Below are 23,624 nucleotides of genomic sequence, written 5' to 3'. Positions count from 1 at the left end.
CAGAAATAGACATGATGGTCTTGCGATACAACTGAAAAGGTAGAAAAGTATTGTGCCAGGTCAAGAGACCCTCAGGCGTTCTTAGTGGACGCTATGACGGTACACTGGAACTTCAAGTTGGTGAACCTTTACCCTCCACTTCTGATGCTGGCGTGGATCTTGCAGAAAGTGAGAGGCGAAAGGGTTCCAGTGATTCTACTGGCACCAGATTGGCCGAGCGTGGTACTCAGATCTTCTAGACATGTTGGTGGATCGGCCTTGGTGTCTGCCTCTCAGGAAGGATCTTCTCAGTCAAGGTCCATTCTTACATCAGGACCTAGATCGATTGGCTTTGACGGCTTGGAGGTTGAATCCTTGATTCTCAGAAAGAAAGTGTTTTCGGAGAGAGTGGTTAATTCCATGATCCAGGCAAGAAAACAGTCCTCATCCACCATTTATCACCACATTTGGAAAGCATATATTTTTTGGTGGGAGAAAATCAAAGTGTCTACTAATTCTTTTAATTTAGCCAGGGTGTTTGTTTCTCTGCAAGATGGTCTGGACAAGGGATTGAGGTCGTCATCCCTTAAGGTCCAGGTAGCATTATCGGTGTATTTGTGTATTTTCAGAAATGTATCGCTCTCTTCCTGGAGGTGCAGATGTTTCAACATGGTGTATTTCATTTACCATTGCCTATTGTTCCGCCAGTGGCTTCGTGGGACCTAAACTTGGTCCTTTCGGCGCTTCAAAAGTCGCCCTTTGAACCTTTGGAGTCTGTTTCTTTAAAACTTCTCTCGTGGAAAGTGACATTTTTGCTGGCCATTGCTTTGGCCAGACGGGTTTCTGAGTTGGCAGCCCAGTCATGTCGGGCACCTCTTCTGATTTTCTATGACGTGCTGTGCTTAGAATTAAACCTACGTTTCAACCAAAGGTGGTCTCGAGGTTTCACATAAATTAGGATATTGTTCTGCTGGTTCTTCCTCAGGATTCGCTGGTGCTTGGTCAGGACTCAGTCACTTTAGATGTGGTCAGAGCTTTGAGGATTTATGTGGACCGTACGGCTTTGGTTCCAAAAACTGATAGTCTTCTAGTCCTATATGATGATCGCAAGCATGACTGGCTGGCCACAAAGCAGACAGTGTATAGATGGATCACCGCTACTATCCGGCAGACGTACATTTCGGAGGGCTCTCTGGTTCCTGAAGGTCTGACAGCTCATTCCACGAGGTCGGTTAGCGCCTCTTGGGCGGCGTGGCTTGGGGCCTCGGCTGAGCAGTTGTGTAGGGCAGCTACATGATCTTCTGTTCATACATTCACCAGGTTTTATCGTTTCCATGTCTTTGCTTCAAAACACGCAAGTTTTGACCGTAAAGATTTATGTTCCGCTCATTTTGAGGAGTCCCACCCATAGGGGCAGCTTTGGAATGTCCCCAAGGTGAGCAGTGTCCCCCAACTACTGTGAAAGAGAAAAGAGGATTTTTGCACTTACCGTAAAATCTCTCTCTTTGAACACGAGTTGGGGGACACTATGCTACCACCCTTTGTTATGACAGTTCTGTTGGTTGTGTTTTCACCCTCTCTTGTGGCTTGGCTAGTAAATAAACTGAGCTCTTCCTGTGGAGGGGGCAAAGAGAGAGGGGGAGCAGACTAGACAAGTTTTTTAGTGCCATTACTCCCACCCCGCCCTCTATACCCAAACTCGTGTTCAGAGAAGGAGATTTTACTGTAAGTACAAAAATCCTATTTTCTTTACCAGATTGACAGAAGCCTCACATCACTACTCCGTGCTGCTGGGGTACCCTGTTCTTCCCATTACTGCTCATATCATAACACTTCCCTTACATAACATAATCACCGGTCACAAAAGCCTACAAGATTAGCGCACAACTACTACTGCTGTGAACATTCCAATCTCTAATCCAAGCAGGAGTTGAACACTGAATACAAAAATGAGTTAGTGAATGCAGTGTAAAACATCATTTAAACTTCAATTATGTTGGAAATATTGGTTAAAAGGTGGTAAATTATATAATGTTCCTTTCGATAGTCACCAACTTCCAGTGGTGAAATTATAACTTTCACAGTATTGCCATACAATAGAGAATATTTACGAACTTAAAAAAAGCTGAGGGGTTTTGTAACAAACAATAATATCAATATCCGTTTTATACAGCTTGGTGCAGTCAGGTCAGGGAAAGTTGACATCTGGGGGTAAATGTATCAAGCTGAGAGTTTTCTGGCGGGTTTGAAAATTGGAGATATTGCCTATAGCAACCAATCAGATTCTAGCTATCATTTTGTAGAATGTACTAAATAAATGATAGTTAGAATCTGATTGGTTTCTCAAACCCGCCGGAAAACTCTCAGCTTGATACATTTACCCCCTGATGTGTTGCTATGCTGAATTACAGAACCTCATTGGTCAGTGCACAATTTTATTAAACAAGTCCTTAGTGTATAACTCTTCATAATAATAATGTTGTAACAGACACAAGTGTTGTTGTACATCCTCCCTCTGACTTTTCACCTCTCTAGTATTCTCACTTTAATTCCTGTTGCATTGCTAATAATTGATAATTGTATTTAACAGCTGTTCCTTTGTTTTCCTTTTATAATTGTTTGAACTTCTTCAAAAACACTTGGTTGGTATAATAAAACGTTCTTAGAACACTGATGTGTGACATGTGGCCCTAGGGCGTCTTGCTGCCCTCTGGGCCTTTACCTGCGGCTCCTTTACGTTTAGCAGTGACACTTGTAATTCAGAACATAATAACAAAAACACAAACAAATATTTCTGCTTTGTATTTTATGAAAAACCTTTGTACCAAAAGCATACACAGCCCCAGTGGGAACACAAACAAAAATAAAATAGAGCAATTATAAATGATACAATGTAACAGTCAGCTTGTTAACAGTTTTATCCTTAAGAAATGCAATAGCTGCTGCTTACTACAAACACCAGAGAGCTAATTGATTAATAACCACCAATTCCCATAATGTTCATGTCTGGACCCTATTGTACGGAGACAAAAATACATAGATTCTGTATCGTAACACTTGATATTACCAACATATTTTGATAACTGTCCAATTCCAGAGGAAAACATGATGTGAAAATCCATGTATGTTGTATAGCAAATGAACTTTTTATGTAGATAATACATGGTTATAAGTGTATGAGGGACTAAGAGGAGAACGAAACAATAACAATTATGTAGAGAAATTGTTTGATAGGAGTGTCATGATCTCCAATGCACCAACACTTACTAAGAGAATGGGAGCTCATGGACATAGATATAGTGAAGTACAGTCTTCTTTGCATGTTTCCTGAGTATGAGTAGAAAGTTCATCCAATATCCAATCATTAAGAAGCTGGGATTAAGTGAAGTTCTTGGGGTGGTAATGCCGTTCAAATTGTGCCACGTCAAATTTCCTCTTGCATCCCTGGTAATTCATGTATCGAATTTTTCCAAAAACGGCCCTCTCTGCCCAGCCCTGGTCATGGATTCCACAAATAGACCACATGCAACCTAGACAGGAATGGTGAAATGAGGTAAGCTTGGACACTAATTTTTTTATATCTGCTTCCGTACATTAAAGAAGAGCCCCTATGTCTATGGTCGGTGGTATTTTCGCATAATCATTCGCAAAAGGCTCCATCCTACCACACTTTTGTTGTCACAAATTCAGCACATATCTGAATCATCAACATTTATTTATATAGAGCAAATTCCGTAGCACTTTACAATTGGGAACAAACATTAATAAAACAATACTGGCCAATACATACAGACAGAGAAGTAAGAGGGCCCTGCTCGCATATTAAGCAATGATTAGACTGCAGTATGAAACTTGCATAATAGTGTGTAGGATTATAATGACAATTTAGTAAACAAGCCGCCCCCTTTTTCTGCATATATAAAAAGGCGTACAATAGAAAATATTGGACTTTACACAGAATAGGTTTTTCTTTAGAGCTATTTTACTATAACATTAAACAATCGAATCTGAACTCTGAAACAAAAAAAAAAGGACAACTGCAAAATTAAACAGAAAAGAAATATAAAAATAGGGAATTATTCCTCCATTGAAGTCTAGCTTGGTTTTAATGAAGGGCACAGGATGAAAATATTAACATCATACAGATCAAGTGATGTGTGTTCCATTGCCTTGGATACACATCACACCTGACATCACCCCGGGTGGCTTTTGATTGATATATGTGTCTACTGTGGTGGGGAGCAGCGTTTTGAGGAAATGCTCTATATGTTATGACAATCATTCTATCATTGTGAGTGTATGTATAAAACATACTTTGCTAATTACTAACAGGCATACCTATCAATAATAATAATATAAATAATTATTTATTATTATTATTATTATTATTAATAAACAAAAAGGAGGTTTAACTATAACCACGGCTTGCTTGTCCCAAACCTTGGCAGCTAGGTTGCTAGAATCTACTACAAGTAAATGCTCATGCAGCTGTCTACAGCTTCGGTCCTCTTTACTAAGGAATTTAGTAAAGATATGCAGGGGGCTAAGTTGCTGTTTGCAGATCTGTTCAGCAGAAGCACCATACTGTACCACCAAACGGGAGCCTACTGCTTGAGTGGAATGAGCCGTGAGACTGGCTGGAATTGGCTTACCTAGCACATGGCATGCTTTACTAATCACAGTCTCAGTCCATGTAGATATAGACTTGGTGGAAGCAACTAGCACAATATTCTAGCCTTTCTGTACTTACCTACATATCCGTTAGGGTCCCGTCCATCTAGTTCAAAGCGGTCATTGAGATAAATAGCAAAATGTAGGGCTTCCTCTGGGGAGATGGTCCACTCAAGTATTTTCTTAGCCCAGTACATTCGCAGGAAGCCATGCATCTTTCCTTCATGAACCATCTGCAACTGTACCAGGTTGAGACATAGCTGAAAGTTAGTCTACAAACATATATTCCAAGCATCAACAATAATTAAGAATGCATGGTACTTGGAAGTGCATGCAGAAATAAGCTAGTTGTCCATGGTACAATACCATTATAACCACTAACTATGTTACTCAATAAGTCTGGAAAACGTAAATAATGGACAGACTAGTAAGCTGACCAATGTAAAAGCAGAAGTTATACAATAAGGATTCAGTTATACTTTAATTATTTGGAGAACAGTTATATTTAGATTATCTAGCACCAGTATGGAGTCATTATATCCATTACCTGGGCTGCATTCCACAGAGGGTCATGAGTCTTCCCACTCTCCAGCTCCTTCAGAGTGTACAAGTGAGTCCTCTTGTCCTTTGCATGATCTTTCAGAGTATTCTTGGCCCAGTCGTAAGCACCTTGGAAGCAAAGTGTTTTGTGTATTATGCACAATTCAGGTAAAAAAAAAAATGTTTCTTTGACCAGTCATATCTTGTTACTAATTATTAACCAAAATGCTGAATTTGTCCAGTTTCAAGTATATTGTGGATTTTAAAGTCTGCTAACAGAAGGTTCAAAAACAAAAAATGTATCCCAAGACTGCTGTCACAAACATAGAGAACTATTACTGAAACCATCAAGATTTTTTGTATTTAAAATATAATTGCCTGTTGCCGACTGCAATATGTGTATAGCAGCATTAATGAATGTTCCATTTACTGACATCAGCATGTTCGTTGCACTTCAAAAGCTGGAGGAAAATTCCAGCTTTCAAGCTTTTCTTGAAAAATACCACAAAGGTAATGTCACCCATACAAACAGCTCATTTAAATAATGCCAAAGGCATTGCCTGAGTTGCCAGACAGAGGGAGAGGCACAGTTTTATAGCATATTTTATAAAGAATGCTGTGTGCCTAACACACATAACATTACATTGCCATTAGGCTTTTACTAGTCATTATTGATGTTAGATTATTAAAAACTGCATGTAGGAAAGCTTAAAACCTTACTGCAAGTCACTGCACCCCGTTTCTTTTTATTTTACCAACATTCTTATTAATTACTCATGACGTTCTAGAACTCTAATATTGGTCTTGAGCTGGATCTTCTCATTATCATCATCTGCACCAGTAAATTCCGTAGCACTTTACAATTGGGAACACAGTAATAAAAAAATACTGGGTAATACAGACAGAGAAGTAAGAGGGTCAGCTCGCACGCTTACTTACAATCTATTCTCTTGAACAGAAAACAGAAATTATATGGAAAATGTCAGAAGCAGAGTTTCTGTAAAAAAATATACGTGAGAACAGAGTTGTATGGTGATGCTCAGAGAGTTTAAATTAAGTCCACTTTTCCCATTTATCTCTGTTCGTTAGGTCAAAAGGGGCCGTTGCTCTAACTTTATTATTGTTAAGGTACATTTAACTACGAACAAAGCAGTTTTTTGTATTCAATCTTCAGATTTTATTCATCAGTGTACCCCCATTTTGAAACGAGTTGGGATAGAAAATCAGATCATCAGAATTATCACAGATCATTTGAGAATATGAGCTGTCTACATGACACTGTTATCAGTAAAGTCCTATGTGTGTTTTATTACATGTGTACATTTTCTTTATGTCGGTGTCATAGCCTTCGGATTTTTTGGGTATCTTAAATAAGTGTCTGTATAATTAGAATCTCACCAACGTACCCAACCCACAAAGGCATGGTCATAATGCGGGAATGGAAATATAGAGGCAAGCATGAAGACACAGAGAAAGAATGAGTTACTAGAATGAACAGGGTCCTCTTTACAGCACAGTGTAGTGATGTCAGGTTCATGTCAAACTGATGTAGGAAGAGGACATGCCAGAAAATGTGATGTCAACTGCACTTCTATATGAAACGAAATTCAAACACCCATATATCAATTGTTGAAAATGTAGTTTTGAGAATAACAATGAATTTAAATCTCTACCCTCTACTTTGTCATAGTTTTTGTTGTAGTAACAGAAGTTGTCAGCCAGCTCTCGTCTCACTACTGCTTCTTCCACAAAACTGTCCACAGATTCCTTGTACTTGCTGCGATACTTCTGCACCTCAAGAATTGCTCGCTGTACTGACAGCTGGCCTAAGGCAGAATAGGAGAAATATTAGTTTGCATATAGAGGAAGGTGTGCAATGTCTGTATGTAAGCAGAAGAGTTCAGAAAATTATGAGACAAGACATATGCCCTAACTATACAATTGGAGAATTACAGATAGTGAAGCACATTATAGAAACTGACATTTATATACACACACATGTATAAAAAAGCTTGTAATCTAGAAAAGCAAGCACAAATATGACATAATGCAGAGTATATGAGCATTCCTGCAGGAAGCAGCTTTGTGAATGCATTCTAAACTCAGGTTTTAGGTGACATTACTAGAATGCAGGTAAAGTTTTGTTAGAAGAATTGTCATGTCTGTTCTGCATTTATTTGTTGGTATTGATTATTTTACTTTTGCCTAGTGACTCACCAAAGTGAAACCATGGGGACAGGTTGCTGAGTGCCCGCTGGTTTGGATTGTTCCGGTCAGAGTTAAAAAACTTGAGACGTCCCGATATAAAGGTCTGGAGCATGTTCATTCCTGACTTTAATCCCGGTTTTGCCCATTCTACTTCTAGAACCGTGCGATCCACTTCCAGACTGGTGTAGCATTGATCCCAATCTATAGGCTGAGCAAAAACACTACAGTACATCAGTATGCACAAAATAGTTTATTTACATCATTTTCAGAGCACTCTGATAACTACTGTTAAAAGGGTCAGGTAGCTTAATAGTCATCTTTGAAAGGCCCACTGAAGATGAACTAAATATTTCTCCTTCATCCACTTTGGGGGACACTGCTACCATGGGGTTGTATGAGGGCGCATGGAGTTGGCACTTAAATAGTTAACAACTAAGTTTGCTGCTGACTCCTCCCCTCTGCAATCCCACAGACCACAGTTTTTGTTTAAGTGCCAAAGGAGTTGGGCTGCATTTAGTACTGCTTAGCAGTACTTGCTGCGTAGGTTTAGATTTTATTATTTTTGTTAGATTATTGGTATGAGCGTAGGTGAGGATGGATGTATTTAACATTTTTATTTCTCACAGGTTTCAAAATGGAGCAATGGTCCATTTTTCTTTAAAAAGAAGAAAGAAGAACAAGAAGAAGAATTATAAAAGACCACACTGCTCAGTGTGGTGTTTATTGATCAAGAGCAGGGACAGCGCTAAGCGACTGTCACTGCACTGTCCCGACGGATCTGGTGCTGCCGCAGGCAGAGAGTGCCGCACGGTGTCCGAGGACCGGACATACTGGGAGATACCAAGTCCCCCGCTGAGGCGGAGGAGGGACTTGGATCTCATAGAGCCTTAGGAAGGATTCCGAATGGGCATTGATACAGGAGCACAATGAAGTGTGGCAGCCTGGGCTGATAGAGGCTTCCTATGGGCGTTTGAACCATCAGACAGCGGGAAGTGAGTGAGAGATTCTCCGGCTGTCAGTGGTATGCTCCGAGGCGGAAGATATTCGCACCTTTTCCTGTCATCGCAGACGGACATCAGAGGCACCTCAGAGAGTTCTACTGCTGCTGGCTTCTCCTCACAATTCCACCTTGTGTCAGCTAAGTACCCCATAGGGTATATATATTAAGAACAAAAAACAAAACAAAAAAACACCAGTGCTGGGAATGTAAAGGAGACCCCCTCTCCTGCTGATTGGTGCACTCCAAAAGGCGGGAAAATTCAGCTAGAGTTTACCGCAGAGTACTCCTGACTGAAATAATGGAGAATCCATCTGCTGCTGGCTTCCCTTCATTGACAATTGCACTAAGTACCCCAGTTGTTTATGATATAAGTCAGCAGAGTTTTATAATATATATATATATATATATATATATATATATATATATATATATATATATATATATATTTATTTGTTTATGTGTATATATACACACACGTGTTTACAAAAGGCATATAGGGTCTGTCTGCACTTGAGTGATTTTACACAATATCTTCCATTTTTACATTATTACCACAGATATTTATATTACTGTTTGAGGCTATTAGCCATTAGTCAGAACTAGTAATTATTTTACTGTATTTTTCTCTGTGAAAGTTGCCTAATCTGTAATTCTTTAAAAAAAAAAATATATATATATATATATATATATAATGTCTGATAAGAACAAGAACTTGTGCAGAATTATATACCTGTTAACGATGCTCTGTCAGATTATCTGTGGGGTAAAGAGAACAGGGGGCAGTTTGTGCACAGTATGAAACTGTCCTCAGCAGCTAAGTACCCCACTGGGGAATAACTAGTTAATGAGGCTCCTTGTGGTAATAGAGAGAAAACTGTTATATATATATATATATATATCTCTACCTACAGTTTAGAGTTTTATTATAGAAGGATCTAAAGTTAATGGAGACAGTATTTTACATGAGTGTTCAGTCAATGATTATGAGACATACTTTTATTATTCAGGATTTAATTTCTATACTGTTTTGAAGCATTAGCCAGGGTCACAACAAACGTGGTTATACTATTATCTCTCTGCTGTGATTGTTTATGGCCTGTCTGTCTCTTTTTAAAAAATAACATATAAAAAGTGAGGAGAAGCATGTTATTTTCCTATAGGACTGCTCCCCCTTCACAGATTGTTCTGTTCCTTTAGGCCAATTCACGGAACTGGACAGTAGACAGTTGAAGAAACTCCTGAGCAGTTTTACTGCACACGCATCAGCAGTATATACTGTGTGTGAGTAACAGGCTGTTCTTGATCAGCAGTATATACTGTGTGTGACTCACAGGCTGCTCTCTGTCTGTGGGTACTACAGGTATCACTGCCACTGATCAGCAGTATTATGTGTGTAACGGACAAGCTGCCCTCTATCAGCAGTAGACTGTGCCTGACAGGTTGCTTTCTATCTGCGGGTACTCTGCCCTAGACATGGTTGTGGAGGGATGAGTACCTTCATGACTACATCAGTTTTGCCTTACACATATCTGTACAAATAGATTTCTGTATAATATTTACTAATTCCTTCACATAGTTATCAACTTATTGTTGAGATTCTTCTATTGTGAGGATTATTCTGAATAATATATATATATATATATATATACACACAGAATGTAAAAACTGGCGCTCAGAACAGAATTGTATATATAGAGTAGTATAGTTCAAACCCACATAAACACCTCTTCCACGTGAGGAGGCAGCCTTCCTACAAAACTCTGGCTGGTAAGGCCGGAAATAAAAATATATAGGTGCAACTGAAGGATGGCGCACTGGTGATGTTTAGCAAACTTAAGCTAAACAAGGTAGGAACAATTAGATGAGCATGAGGATCAAATACAGGTCTCTGGGTTGGTATCCAACAATCTGTGTAATAAATCCAGTTCTTAAATCCAAATGCTAGACAGGATGGATAACCATATCAGACTCTAGTGTATAGAGAATTAACTCCAATGTCACAATATGCATATGCAGTTACTGCTCAAACGGAGCTGGCTGGACCAGTACAACACAGCCCACAAGTTCTCCAATTATATAGCAGCTAAGGGATGGAGATAGGTATGCAGAGTAATACAGTTCACCAAATGACAGTATAATAGGTGGAAGCGTACCAAAAGGTAATATAAAACCAGCTTATCTGTATTGGGGTCTCCAAGAGGGAATCTCAGCTCCGTCTCATGTGTCAGGAACTGGTAAACCAGCGAGTGCAGTATGCAGTACTTCTTGGTCTCGGGCAGCCGTCCCCATACAAACACCGCAATCAACCGAGATAGTGAAGATAAAGGAGCCATATAGTGTAGTAATTTATGTACAAAGGATTTATTCAGCAATGGAATACAAATGCAAACTCACATTGTGCAAAGTAATAATAAGCTTCTCTGTATAGGGCAGTATGTCAACTTGTACCAGTATGGATCCCTGGAGGGTTCTGTAGGTATTGCCAGTGATCTCCGCACAGAAGTATCAAGGTATATACACTAAGTGTCCAGGATGGTAGAGTGGCCTATGTCAATGTATACAGAAGATAATGGGGCCTCAACGCGTTTCGTCTCAAATAGACTTCTTCAGGAGGATATATGGAGTGCCCATGTACAGGGCTTGTTTTTATACTATATGCGGTGGCCATTTTGCGAGTGCGCAGAATCTCCCGCGCATGCGCAGTGCACGGCCGCTACCGCGCGGAACACCCGCGACCGCGCGGGTGTAGCAGACTAAGGGCTAAGATGATAGTCTCTCTGTATGTGTAGAGCAAAGTCCCAGGGCGCTAATGGGACATGTCAGATGCCACATCTGAAGTTCAGAGGGACTCCTATAGATTACATTAAAATGAGTGTGGCGGCCATCTTAGATCAGGGCACTCAATATAGATCACTAGTGGATGGAGTCTATAGTGGCATCAATTTGGCTCACCATCGACGTCCAATCGCTATATACAGCAATTGAACACGAGAAGGGCATCCGAGCCTGTAGGGAATTTTTAGATCCGGACCCTGACCTCTCCTTAGAACATAAAGACTTTCTGTGCGAATTGATGTGGTTCATTCTTACCCATAATTATTTTAAATTTTTAGAAATTTTTTACCTCCAGATCTGTGGCACAGCTATGGGCACGATTTTTGCGCCCAGCTTCGCCAATCTACTGATGGGAACACGAATACATATATAAGCCCAACCCCTTTTCTCACTGCATTAAGGTCTACAAGAGATATATAGATGATATCCTTATGGTTTGGGATGGCGATGAGGAATCCATCAATTCATTCCTCACATACATTGGTACCAACAATTACAATTTAAAATTCACGGCCAAACAAAATACTACTAGCATTGAATTTCTAGATCTAGTTCTCACAGGAACTAATAATAAGGTTGAAACAAGAAATTTTGTTAAAACGGTAGATACCAATAGTTATCTCCACTTCAAGAGCGGCCATGTAAGAAAATGGAAATCAAACATCCCATATTCCCAATTCCATAGGATAAAAAGAAACTGCAGTAATGACTCTTAATGTAGGGAACAACTACACATGTATGCACGACGTTTCCAGGAAAGAGGCTACCCAGACACACTTATCTCAGAAGCCCTGACGAAAATTGAAGGGGTTAACAGAACAGATCTATTACAATATAAAATTAGAGATAATCAAAAGGAACGCATACCCTTTATCACTAACTACAACGCATGTGAAAATAGAATAAGGTCGACTATCTCCAAACACTGGGAGATTCTGCGTATGGACCCTATTTTAACTACCATTCTCCCTACAAGACCTGATATTATCTTCCGCAAAAATAGGAACTTGAAAGATGCCCTTGCACCTAGCATGCTACCTGAGACTCATACCAACACTTCAAACACATTCCTAGCGGTGAAGGGTTTCAACAAGTGTAGTCACTGCAATATCTGCAAGTTTGCGAGCTCGGACAAGAAAGTTTTTTACAATCATGATAATAGCTTGAAGTTCAACATAAAAGAATTCATGAACTGCCAAACATCCTCTGTCATATATCTATTAGAATGCTCCTGTGGTCTTAAATACATTGGTAAAACAAAAAGACCATTAAAACTAAGAATTCAAGAGCATGTCAGGAACATTAAAAATAAGATCATATCGCATTCTGTTTCCAGACATTATAATAAAAAGCACAATTCAGACCCAAATCATCTTACCTTCAAGGGGATAGAGAATGTATGCCTAGGATGCCGAGGAGGTGATCTCCAGCCTAAGCTCTCCAAAAGGGAGATGTTTTGGATCTTCCAGCTGAATACCCTTACCCCTCTGGTCTTAATGAATGATATGAAATTGCTCCTTTTTTATAGTATTATGTTTTACTGCATATTTTATTGTATATTTTGTGGCTTCTATAGATATTGGTTAACCTCGTGAAAAGGACCACATAAGTGTGTGATCCCAGGTTGCATAAGATGGCATCACACTACTTTGCATGCATCTACTATTCATATTTTAGCATATGTCTATTTTTATTGCACAGTTTTACGTATCTGCTTTATCTAACACCATCTACATGATGTAGTTGTGTTTTATTTGCCCTATTTATTAATACCTCATATATATATTTTTTTATATATTTTATTGTTGTCATAGCCTTTTATTTATGTTTTATTATGCATTATTTGTATTTTACTATGCATTTCTGAATCAACATGTATTATTTATTTGCATTCCCCTCTCAAAGATGGCCACTACAGACTCCATCCACTAGTGATCTATATTGAGTGCCCTGATCTAAGATGGCCACCGCACTCGTTTTAATGTAATCTATAGGAGTCCCTCTGAACTTCAGATGTGGCATCTGACATGTCCCATTAGCGCCCTGGGACTTTGCTCTACACATACAGAGAGACTATCATCTTAGCCCTTAGTCTGCTACACCCGCGCGGTCGCGGGTGTTCCGCACATGCGCGGGAGCTTCTGCGCATGCGCAAAATGGCCACCGCACATAGTATAAAAACAAGCCCTGTACATGGGCACTACATATATCCTCCTGAAGAAGTCTATTTGAGACGAAACGCGTTTAGGCCCCATTATCTTCTGTATACATTGACATAGGCCACTCTACCATCCTGGACACTTAGTGTATATACCTTGATACTTCTGTGCGGAGATCACCGGCAATACCTACAGAACCCTCCAGGGATCCATACTGGTACAAGTTGACCTACTGCCCTATACAGATAAGCTTATTATTATTTTGCACAATGTGAGTTTGCATTTGTATTCCATTGCTGAATAAATCCTTTGTACATAAATTACTACACTATATGGCTCCTTTATCTTCACTATCTCGGTTGATTGCGGTGTTTGTATGGGGACGGCTGCCCGAGACCAAGAAGTACTGCATACTGCACTCGCTGGTTTACCAGTTCCTGACACATGAGACGGAGCGGAGATTCCCTCTTGGAGACCCCAATACAGATAAGCTGGTTTTATATTACCTTTTGGTACGCTTCCACCTATTATACTGTCATTTGGTGAACTGTATTACTCTGCATACCTATCTCCATCCCTTAGCTGCTATATAATTGGAGAACTTGTGGGCTGTGTTGTACTGGTCCAGCCAGCTCCGTTTGAGCAGTAACTGCATATGCATATTGTGACATTGGAGTTAATTCTCTATACACTAGAGTCTGATATGGTTATCCATCCTGTCTAGCATTTGGATTTAAGAACTGGATTTATTACACAGATTGTTGGATACCAACCCAGAGACCTGTATTTGATCCTCATGCTCATCTAATTGTTCCTACCTTGTTTAGCTTAAGTTTGCTAAACATCACCAGTGCGCCATCCTTCAGTTGCACCATATATATATATATATATATATATATATATATATATATATATATATATATATATATATATAATGACACATGATTAGCCAAGCAACCGGAGTTAAAGGTACTTTACTGCCGGTGAATGCCCCTAAATCTCAAACTACTTTTGGAAATCCTTTCTTGTGAACACAGGCTGTTAAGTTCAGCCCACCAATAGATGTAGTCTCCTTGCAATTCGAGGACAGTTGCAAACGGGATGCTTACTCTAGAACATGTCCGAATCCCAAGATCTTAAAATAAAAAAAAATAAAAAAAAAATATTTAATAATAATAATATTAATAATAAAAAAAACACTAATCTGCATGACGGGACCTTCCTCTCCTTGCGACTGCGGAAGTAGGGGGTCACCTACAATTATTCAAATATCAGTGGGCGGCGTACACTTAAAGATATTTGGAACTTGGGGATCATGTCCAGAGTGGCAGAAACACCGGGGGCTTTATTCAAACCTATTCTTCGTGCCCAAAAAGGACGGTTCATTTAAATCATTTCTAAACCTCAGGGGGCTAAACCAACATCTATGAGTAGAAAAGTTTCGGATGGGATCAGTCCTTTGTTTTTACAGTAGGAAGCTCGCATTATCAATTCAGGGCTTTCCCCTTTAGCTTTCCACAGCCCAGAGAGTTTTCACAAAGATTATGGCGGTAATGGCAGAACGTTTACGTGGCTTGGGAGAACATTATTCCGCATTTGGACTATTTTTTCCTCAAAGACTTATCAGGTCCTTTTCTCTATTAGCATCTGACCCTGTCTATTCAAATTTTGGAGGAACGCGGTTGGATAATCAATTATTCCACATCCCAGTTGATGCCCTCACAGAGGATGAGGTTTCTAGGATTAATAATGGACACCACTTTTCAGAAGATCTTTTTCCAGAACCTTCTCTACAGATCCCTACAACTCAACTCTCTGTACAGTTAATCCTGAGTCACCCTGGTCCTTCCATGCGCTTGGGCATGGGGATTCTAAGGTTGATGGTATCTATGTTTGAAACCCTCCCATACTGTTGTTTCCACTCTCGCACGTTCCAGTGGAATCTACTAAGACATTGGTCGTGTCCCCCTTTTTCATCTGGTGACCCAACGAATCAGACTCTCCAGGGAGACTTGTCAACCTCTGAAATGGTGGCTAGTTCAAGAGCTTCTGATGATGATCTTTTGTCCTGTAGTCTTGGATTCTGGTGAACACAGATGCCAGTCTGAAGGGCTGGGGAGCTGTTGTTCTCCAGCTTCATCTCCAGGGTCTTTAAAAAGACAGGGAGGTGCTTTGGCCCATAGATGTTCTCGAGCTAAGAGCCATGCTGTTAGCCCTCCAGGAAGCTCAGTCTCTCCTTCAAGGAAAACCAGTCCACCTCCAATTCTTCAATGTCACTGCAGTGCCATGTGTAAATTGCCAAGGAGGAACAAGAAGTGTAGAAGCTTTGCAGGTAGCGGAACAGGTCTTGTTGTGGGTGGAGAAATTTGTTCCAACGGTTTTGGCAGTGTTTATTCTCGGAGTGAACAACTAGAAGCGGATTATCTCAGCAGGCATGCAATCCTTCTGGGAGAATGAGAACTGCATCCTCGGGTGTTTCAGGAGTTAGTTTGGAAATGGGCCTGCCAGATCTGGATCTGATGGCATCCAGACACAATCACTAGGTTCCAAGATTCTGCGCAAGAACCAGTTTCTCTGGCTGTGGCGGTAATGTCCATGAGGTTGGACTCCTGTTTAGGATATCACTTTCTACCAAATTCCGACGATTCCTTGGGTCCTAAGACAAGTACTGTTGGAAAGTTTTCCGATCATTTTGGTGGCACTGAATTGGCTTGGTTGGCTCCGATTCGTCAACATCTTGCTTCTAGTGGAATGGTCAGGCCGATCTTTTCTGTCAAGAACCATTTACACCATCCACACTTGCCTCGGCTGGCTTTAAATGGCGTGGCTGTTGAAGCCAACCTCTGACGGTACTGTAGGGAAGAAGTGTCATAAGCCTACCTTTTTCAGATTAGCCGTTTTCTGTTTTTTCTTCAGGATGGGTTAGAGATGGGACCAAGACTGAGTTCTTTGAAGCCTCAGGTCTTTGCGCTTTCTATTTTCTTTCAGCACCAGCTGGCTTTTCTCCCTGACATTTGTACTTTCCTTCAAGGGGTTATTCCTGTTCAGCCCCCCAACGTTCCTCCGTTGGCCCAGTGGGAATTTAACTTAGTTATTGAGGTTCTTCAGCGGCCTCCATTTGAACCCCTGGAGTCGGCTGATCTGCGTTTCTTGACGTGGAAGGTGGTGTTTTTGCTGGCCATTGCATCTACGCAACGTGTACCGGAGCCTTGTCCCGTAGGAGTCTTTATCTGGTGTTCCATGAGAATAGGACGGTTCATAGGACTGTATCTACTGTCTTGCCTAGGGTAGTTCCTGTTTTTAATTTAAATTATGAGATAGTGGTTTTGGCCTTTAGGATTGCTTCTTCTGGGCGTTCTTCCTCTCTTAGTCTGGACGTGGTCCGGGCTTAATGGGTTTATGTGGGCTGGACTTATGCTGGTTGCAGGACTGACTCTCTTTATGTTCTTTACGAATTTCATAGGAGAGGTTGGCCGTCCAAGAAGCAGACCATTGCTCATCGGATCAGATCTATGATTAAACTTGCATATGTATCTAGAAATCTACCTGTGCCTCAGGTTCTTACGGTGCACTCTCCGTGTGCGGTGGGGGTTCCTGGGCTGCTCGCCATGGAGCATCTACAGAGCAGCTGGGTAGGGTGGAGACCTGGTCCTCAGTTCATACCTTTACAAGGTTTTGCCAGTTCAACTTTTTTGCGTCTGCGGACGCCAGTTTCGGCTGCAGTGTTTTGCGGGCTAGTAGACCAGATAATTCCCTCCCTTAGGGGCTAATTTAGAAGGTCCCCATGGTAGCAGTGTCCCCCAGAGTGGATGAAGGAGAAAAGAAGATTTTTGTACTTACTTTAAATCTCTTTCTCACATTCCATCTGGGGAACACTGCATTCCTTCCCTTTTGTTGTTCAATTAGTTGTGTTGTTGAGCCCTTTTCTTGGGACTTTAGTATTACTGAGGTCTGTGGGATTGCAGAGTGGAGGAGTCAACAGCACTGGTATGAGTGGATCTTGTCTATACCAGGTACAAAGGATACTTTCTCTTGCTCCGTTGTTATCCACTGATCCTTTCTCCCACAGTTGGGACTGTTATTGGTATATTATACATTTGTCTGTGCATGACAAGTTGCAGGATAAAAGGTGAGATGGGGAATGTATTATGTCTGCTACATTGTTGTCTTATAGTGTATAATTTAGGTGCAGGGTAATTCTTGACTTCATATTACCACGATATAGATAATGGGTGAAATGGGCCATACGCATAATTCATGGAATGTGTGGGGACTAAAACAACAAATAAGTGCTCCATATTTTACCAAAAAATATCCTCCAGATAACTCTTCAGGACATATTAGTTTACTCAGCTGCTACCTACACAGAGAAGTTTGCCTCCTGAAAAAAACAGTAAGCTTTCATTTGCACCAAGTAACAGATATGTTGCTGTGCAATTCAGTATACAAGATAAGCAGTTACAGTTGTTTGACATTCATGTGCTATACCCATAAGATCTGCAGGTGCTCCAGGAATGCTATCATTTTGCCTTTGAATATAGCTATGCAATAGCACTTTGGTGGGAGATTTCAATGTTGTACCCTTTAATCGTTCACTATTCCTCTGCCATCTTCCAAGCCCAAGTTCATATTGTGCAACCATAGTCTGAAACCTACCGCTGTATGGAGAAGCAGACAACCATCTATACTACTCTTGCTATACAGCCTGATATGATGCTTTTCTGCACAACAGATTAGACTTTTGTTCCATCTGACTTGCTGCCATATAGTCTTAGCTAACTTTCTGCCCCATGGTAACTGTTAACGCACCCCTACACTTCACACTTAACATTGCCAATGTACCCCATATATTTAATATAGGGACTCCCTAGCTAAAACCCTACTAGAAGCCAAACAATATACATTCTTTTATATACAATCTAAGATAATATGTTTTTAGCATAATAAATATTGTGTGAGAGTCAACTCTCTGTTAGTCTGATATATAATTCAAAGATTAACAAACACTAAATCATTTGGAAACTAACTTATACTATTTATAAATATTACTTACATACTAGGTAATGTGCAGGATACATGTGCTGCAAGTGTAAGTGTGGGCAGGGAAATGTGTTACAGGGCAGGCGTAGGGAATGTGTAAGAGGCAAGGAAGGGGTATGATACTCCTGTGTGACATAACCATGCTTACTACATGGCATGGCACAAAGCCCCCCAGAGACTTTCTAACACAATGTACAAATGGCATAACTGCAAAAAGGTTTATTTTTTCACTATAGTGATTTCTGCATATTTTGGCAAGCTACAATATTTCAATGTGGCCATTGGACGAAAAAAAAAAGTTGTGCACCAATGCTTTATGCGCAATAACATGTAGATATGTATAGGTTTAAACTGAATACTGAAGATTAAACTTTTATAAATAGACATCATTTTCTGTTTCGAATCCTTAAGAGTCCCTGTGGGTTACGAGTTAGTGTGTAATTATCGCTCTTACTTTGTTCCTTTTTACAATCAACATGGATACCAACCTCGGCCTCCAGTTTGGACCTGTATGGATGTTTGATTATGGGAGGGAATTCAGTAAGGAACAAGGAGAGTTGGTCATGAATTTTTCTCCGGATTGTTCGAGCTCCATACTCCTGTTTGTTGGAGGCAACCCAGCAGGGGACAATATTATGGGCATCCACCTGGAAATCAATATGAAATGTTATAGGATTTCGATGTAAGACAGAAAACTGGTAAGCATAAGCATGTGTGTCACTTTAAATATATGTACATGGACTTTTTAAAAGCGCTCTCTTCTAGATTGCTGCCTTGTCAATACAAAAAAGGGTACCACTAAACCCAAAAATACATATAATGGAATACAATAAGTATGTATGACATGGGCGCATACCATGAATATCTAACTAATAAAAAACGTTCATAGTCTTAGAGTCATGTGAAGAGATCATGAATCCTATTGGGACATCTCAACAAAGTTCATCATGGAAATGAAGCGAAGACTCCACACTGAATTTCTCCAATAGCATGGTTGTAGATATATAAAACAAAACAATAGAAAAGAAAACAAACGGTATAACCAATTGTAAAGGTATTAGAACTCCTACAAACAATAGGGAGGTTCTAGCAGCTGTCACTGAACCGCATGGAATAATGGAAACTAACAGTAGAGTCAGTAAAAATATAAAATTAAATGACACAGGGCCAAGACTATGAGATTAAAGCAATAAAGCACCAAGACAGAGTTATCTAAAACCTCTTCGTTTCAAGGAAGACCTTAAATGATTCACCTGAACCAGTGGTACATCCTTAGGCAACCGTTCACAGACATCTGCCACCCACTGCATGGGGACACGCAGGGGAGCAAAATCAGTCACCACCCCACCAATGCTATGCTCTTTCACAAATTCTGGGAGAACATCCTTGGCGTACCCAATAAGCAAATGGTAAGGTATGTTCAGCTCCTTACAATCCTAAAACAGAGAAAAATATGGTTACTGAAAATTTCCAACTCAGTTGTAATATAGCCCCCTACATTCCTTAGACCTACCTCAGCCACTTCTCGCAGGCCCTTTAGCATGAAGCCATAGTGACGAATAGTGGCATCCAAAAATTTTGGAACTAAACAGAAAACAACGTGCAATGGAAGTTTTTGCTTCAGAGCCAGGCGCTGGGCATATAGAAAGGCCCAGTTGTCTGAAACGAGAAACAGAGCAATAGGATTAATGACAAATAATAATAAGTGTAAAACAACAGGTTTAGAGGAAATGTCATTGTAAAAGCTTTTGTATTATACAAATACAGTACAATAATATCTGCAATTCAGTACAAATCCAGTATATTATGCAATTCAGTGTACAAAGATACATAACTATTTCTCCACTACATACAGTACATTATGTACAAGCAGATTCATTTTTCAAGACTGAAATAAAAATATGTGATAGATTCACTTTGACAATTGTATCAATGTTATTTGTATCTGATTGCAAACATGAAACTGGCATACAGACATACTATTTTCCTATAGATGAGCAATTTATTAGTGATTGCACATTTGTGTGTGTGCGCATTTGTTTAACAGAGCAAATTACACAGAACAATGTATGGTATTGTAATTTTGCTACAAATTCAAAAATAAAGTCTATGGGGTATATTTACTAAACTGCGAGTTTGAAAAAGTGGAGATGTTGCCTATAGCAACCAGATACTAGTTATCATTTTGTAGAATGCCCTAAATAAATGACAACTATAATCTGACTGGTTGCTATAGGCAACATCTCCACTTTTTCAAATGAGCAGTTTAGTAAATATACCCCTGTGTGTCACTCAGAGTATTGTACATTTACTTTGCATATAAGTTCATGTTAACAGGCCAACATTGTCTCCATTCATTTATTTCAATATAAACACTGGAGGCGGAAAAGGGAAGGAGGGAGTTGGTTGCCTCTTCTGGATGTAGATACACTTTATTGTATTGTTGTGAGGTCACATTAAGGAGGCATTTCTTACCCTATGATATTAGTGACACACACAATAATTGGGTTTCTATACCTTCAACTCTCTGATCTCTTGACATCCAATACACTATTCCCAAGGCATCATCTTTCAGATCTCCCTCATTAGACACCAACCGCACCCTCTTCTTGTTGAATTTAAAGTCAGACACAGAAGCAGCAGCAGCCAGACGAGACTTCTTCACTGACTCCAAGAGACATCCACCTCCATCATCATCACCAATTTTTTCTTGTGTCTTTCTCTTCTTCGTATCAAGATCTGAAGTTTCACCACTACTTGCCTCAGATATTACTTTAGATTTGCCCTTGCTGTTTTCTTGAGGCTTCCTTTTTACTGGGCTTTTGGTTACAGTAGATGAGTTTGTCTTTGGGACCAATGTCTTATTTTCTTGGCTCCCATCAGACTTTTCAACCCCAGATTTATTCTTTTTGCTATTTAGGGATTTTCCCTTTTGAGACATGGTTCTGGTTATTGTCAAAGGACGAATGAGGCACGAATATCGCTGGAACAGCTTGGCAGACAAGACAATCCTAAGAGAAAATACATACATTTAATTCAGTTGGATAGGCCGAATAAGATATCAAGATATATACTACTATAACAACTTCACCTCTGAAATGTGTTAAAATATTAAAGTTTCCCTTTAAATTTGGTAATTTAGATCGGCAGGTATGTAAAAGAAAGCGCAGGATTTCACTTTCCCCTTGTGCAAGGGACATTGTCCATGTAAATATAAGGGACTATCCCGTTTTATAAATGATGGACATTGCATTGTATCAAAGGAACTCAAATACTTTTAGATCATGTTATTTTAACTCAGGTGCTAAATTGCAAGTACTGAGAAATGATTAGCTTGCATTGAATAAAAAAAAAAAAAAAAAAAAGACAGTTTGAATAGCCTTGTCAGTGAACTTAGACCTTAAAACAGTTTTAATTAGGACCATAACATGCATACTTGAAGCTATACCAGTACAACAATACAGCTCAGCACTGAACATCTGTTTAAAATAAAGTACAATCATGGGTGAAGAACTATACAAAGAGTAGATTATAAGATTGTTACCCAATAAGCCAAAGCAAATCGTTTGATGCCTTTTTTTTGCTATAAAAATGTGTCAAGCTGTCAATACTGCATTACCTCAGAGCTAAAACATGTTGGACACTAAATTGCATAACATCTCCTTCAAAATGAATATTGGCCTAATAGAATTGTATTATATTTTAAGCATGGGCAATAACTTGCATCCCGATTCTGAACAGATAATAACTAATGCATTCAGTGTAAAGAAAACGTGTAGTGGTAAACTGCAGTAGAGACAAAAACACTTCTTAAAAACAAGATTAGGTGGCTCATCATGGCTGTCCACCACTTGTGAGACTACAAGTCTCAGCATATCCTAAAAAGCCACAAGACGCTAAAATAGAACTAATATCTAATTTCACCATGCATTTTGCGATCAGTTTGGAAACATATTGTGTAACAGAGATCTCCCATAAACTAAATGTATTAGGATTATTTTTTTATTTTTTTTAAATCATGCTCTGTCTTCATACACTTCATACCCTGTTATTAGTTGACCAATCGATAGCCCCTGCCTCTAAGGTTAGGTAATCATAAAACGGACCTACTGACAACACCAGGTCATGTGACTGCTGTAGTCACATGGTACACAAAGGAGACGGCTGCTGCTGTGAATGTTCCCGAGTAGCTGCTGAAAGTAATGGAGGGTCAGGTAGAGCAGTGTTCTAGCAACAAACATTACAATACTTCTACTGAACGCAGATGGAAAAATACTTTACTGTACCTGATGTGCGCACGTTCTTCTTGTGTAACACACTGGCCCGTTGCTCCAACAGCTCACGTTACATAAGTCGATAGATAGAGGGGTCTCAGGATGACGTTACGTACTGCCGTCTGCCGACGTTTGTACACATATTTTCAACATCCATGTTTTTGTGGCTAGCGCCGACTGCTGGCAGCTGAGCTCATTAGTTATCTGTGTGATTAAATATGGGTTGTGTTGAGAGTGTATTAGGTTGTTATAACTCTAATTAGAAATTTGTTTGTTTTCCCCCCCCCCAACGAAATGCCATTTGTGTGATACTTTTAGGGTACTGTCTCGTCAGGACTTGTCCTGTGTACTGGAACTGTAGGAAAGAGGTGATGCACCTTGCAGTGCGGAGTTGTTATGGGCATCATTTGGGCTGAGCTGAGAAACACACTCCTGGGAAGATTGGCAACTGTCTTCAGTTTTGTTATTCGTATATAATCTTTCTAACTGTAGAATTGTTGTAGAATCCAACCCTATACAGACTGATGGGCAGAAGCAATGTGTTCCTTTTCATTGGCACAGCATTAAAACAAATAGGACTGTTGCCAAATGTTCTGCTCTTATATAGGGATAACAGCACTTTCTGATGTTCAAATAATGAAGTGCACTTGATTAGCATACCATACCGTCCATACCTTCTTTATGGATATGGAAGCAGTATCAGTGGACCTCAGTATATATATATATATATATATATATATATATATATATATATATATATATATATATATGTGTTAACCTGTGCATGATACTCATGCATTCTAGTCAAATCAAGCTACTTAAGGTGTTAAAAAGGTTCTTGTCATGCATTTGGGCCATAGCCCAGGCCTCAACCACCAACCACTCCCCACTGTCACCCCCGGCAAACACCAACCACTC

General features: G+C 39.8%; 1 protein-coding gene across 1 annotated transcript; it reads right to left on the bottom strand.

The window, feature by feature from the left end:
• Positions 1–2,770: 2,770 nt before the first annotated feature.
• LOC142144011 (deoxyribodipyrimidine photo-lyase-like) lies at positions 2,771–22,841 on the bottom strand. Its single transcript, XM_075202346.1, has 10 exons — positions 22,719–22,841; positions 20,950–21,443; positions 19,946–20,091; positions 19,686–19,868; positions 18,921–19,079; positions 7,408–7,606; positions 6,864–7,016; positions 5,198–5,319; positions 4,730–4,889; positions 2,771–3,509 (listed from the first exon to the last, which is right to left on the bottom strand). Exons 2-10 carry the CDS (start codon positions 21,371–21,373, stop codon positions 3,358–3,360), a joined length of 1,698 nt encoding a protein of 565 aa, XP_075058447.1. The 5' UTR covers positions 21,374–21,443; positions 22,719–22,841; the 3' UTR covers positions 2,771–3,357.
• Positions 22,842–23,624: the final 783 nt, after the last annotated feature.

Source organism: Mixophyes fleayi, chromosome 3 (assembly GCF_038048845.1).
Source record: "Mixophyes fleayi isolate aMixFle1 chromosome 3, aMixFle1.hap1, whole genome shotgun sequence".
Classification (NCBI taxonomy): domain Eukaryota; kingdom Metazoa; phylum Chordata; class Amphibia; order Anura; family Limnodynastidae; genus Mixophyes; species Mixophyes fleayi.
This window is presented reverse-complemented; position numbering and strand designations above follow the sequence as displayed.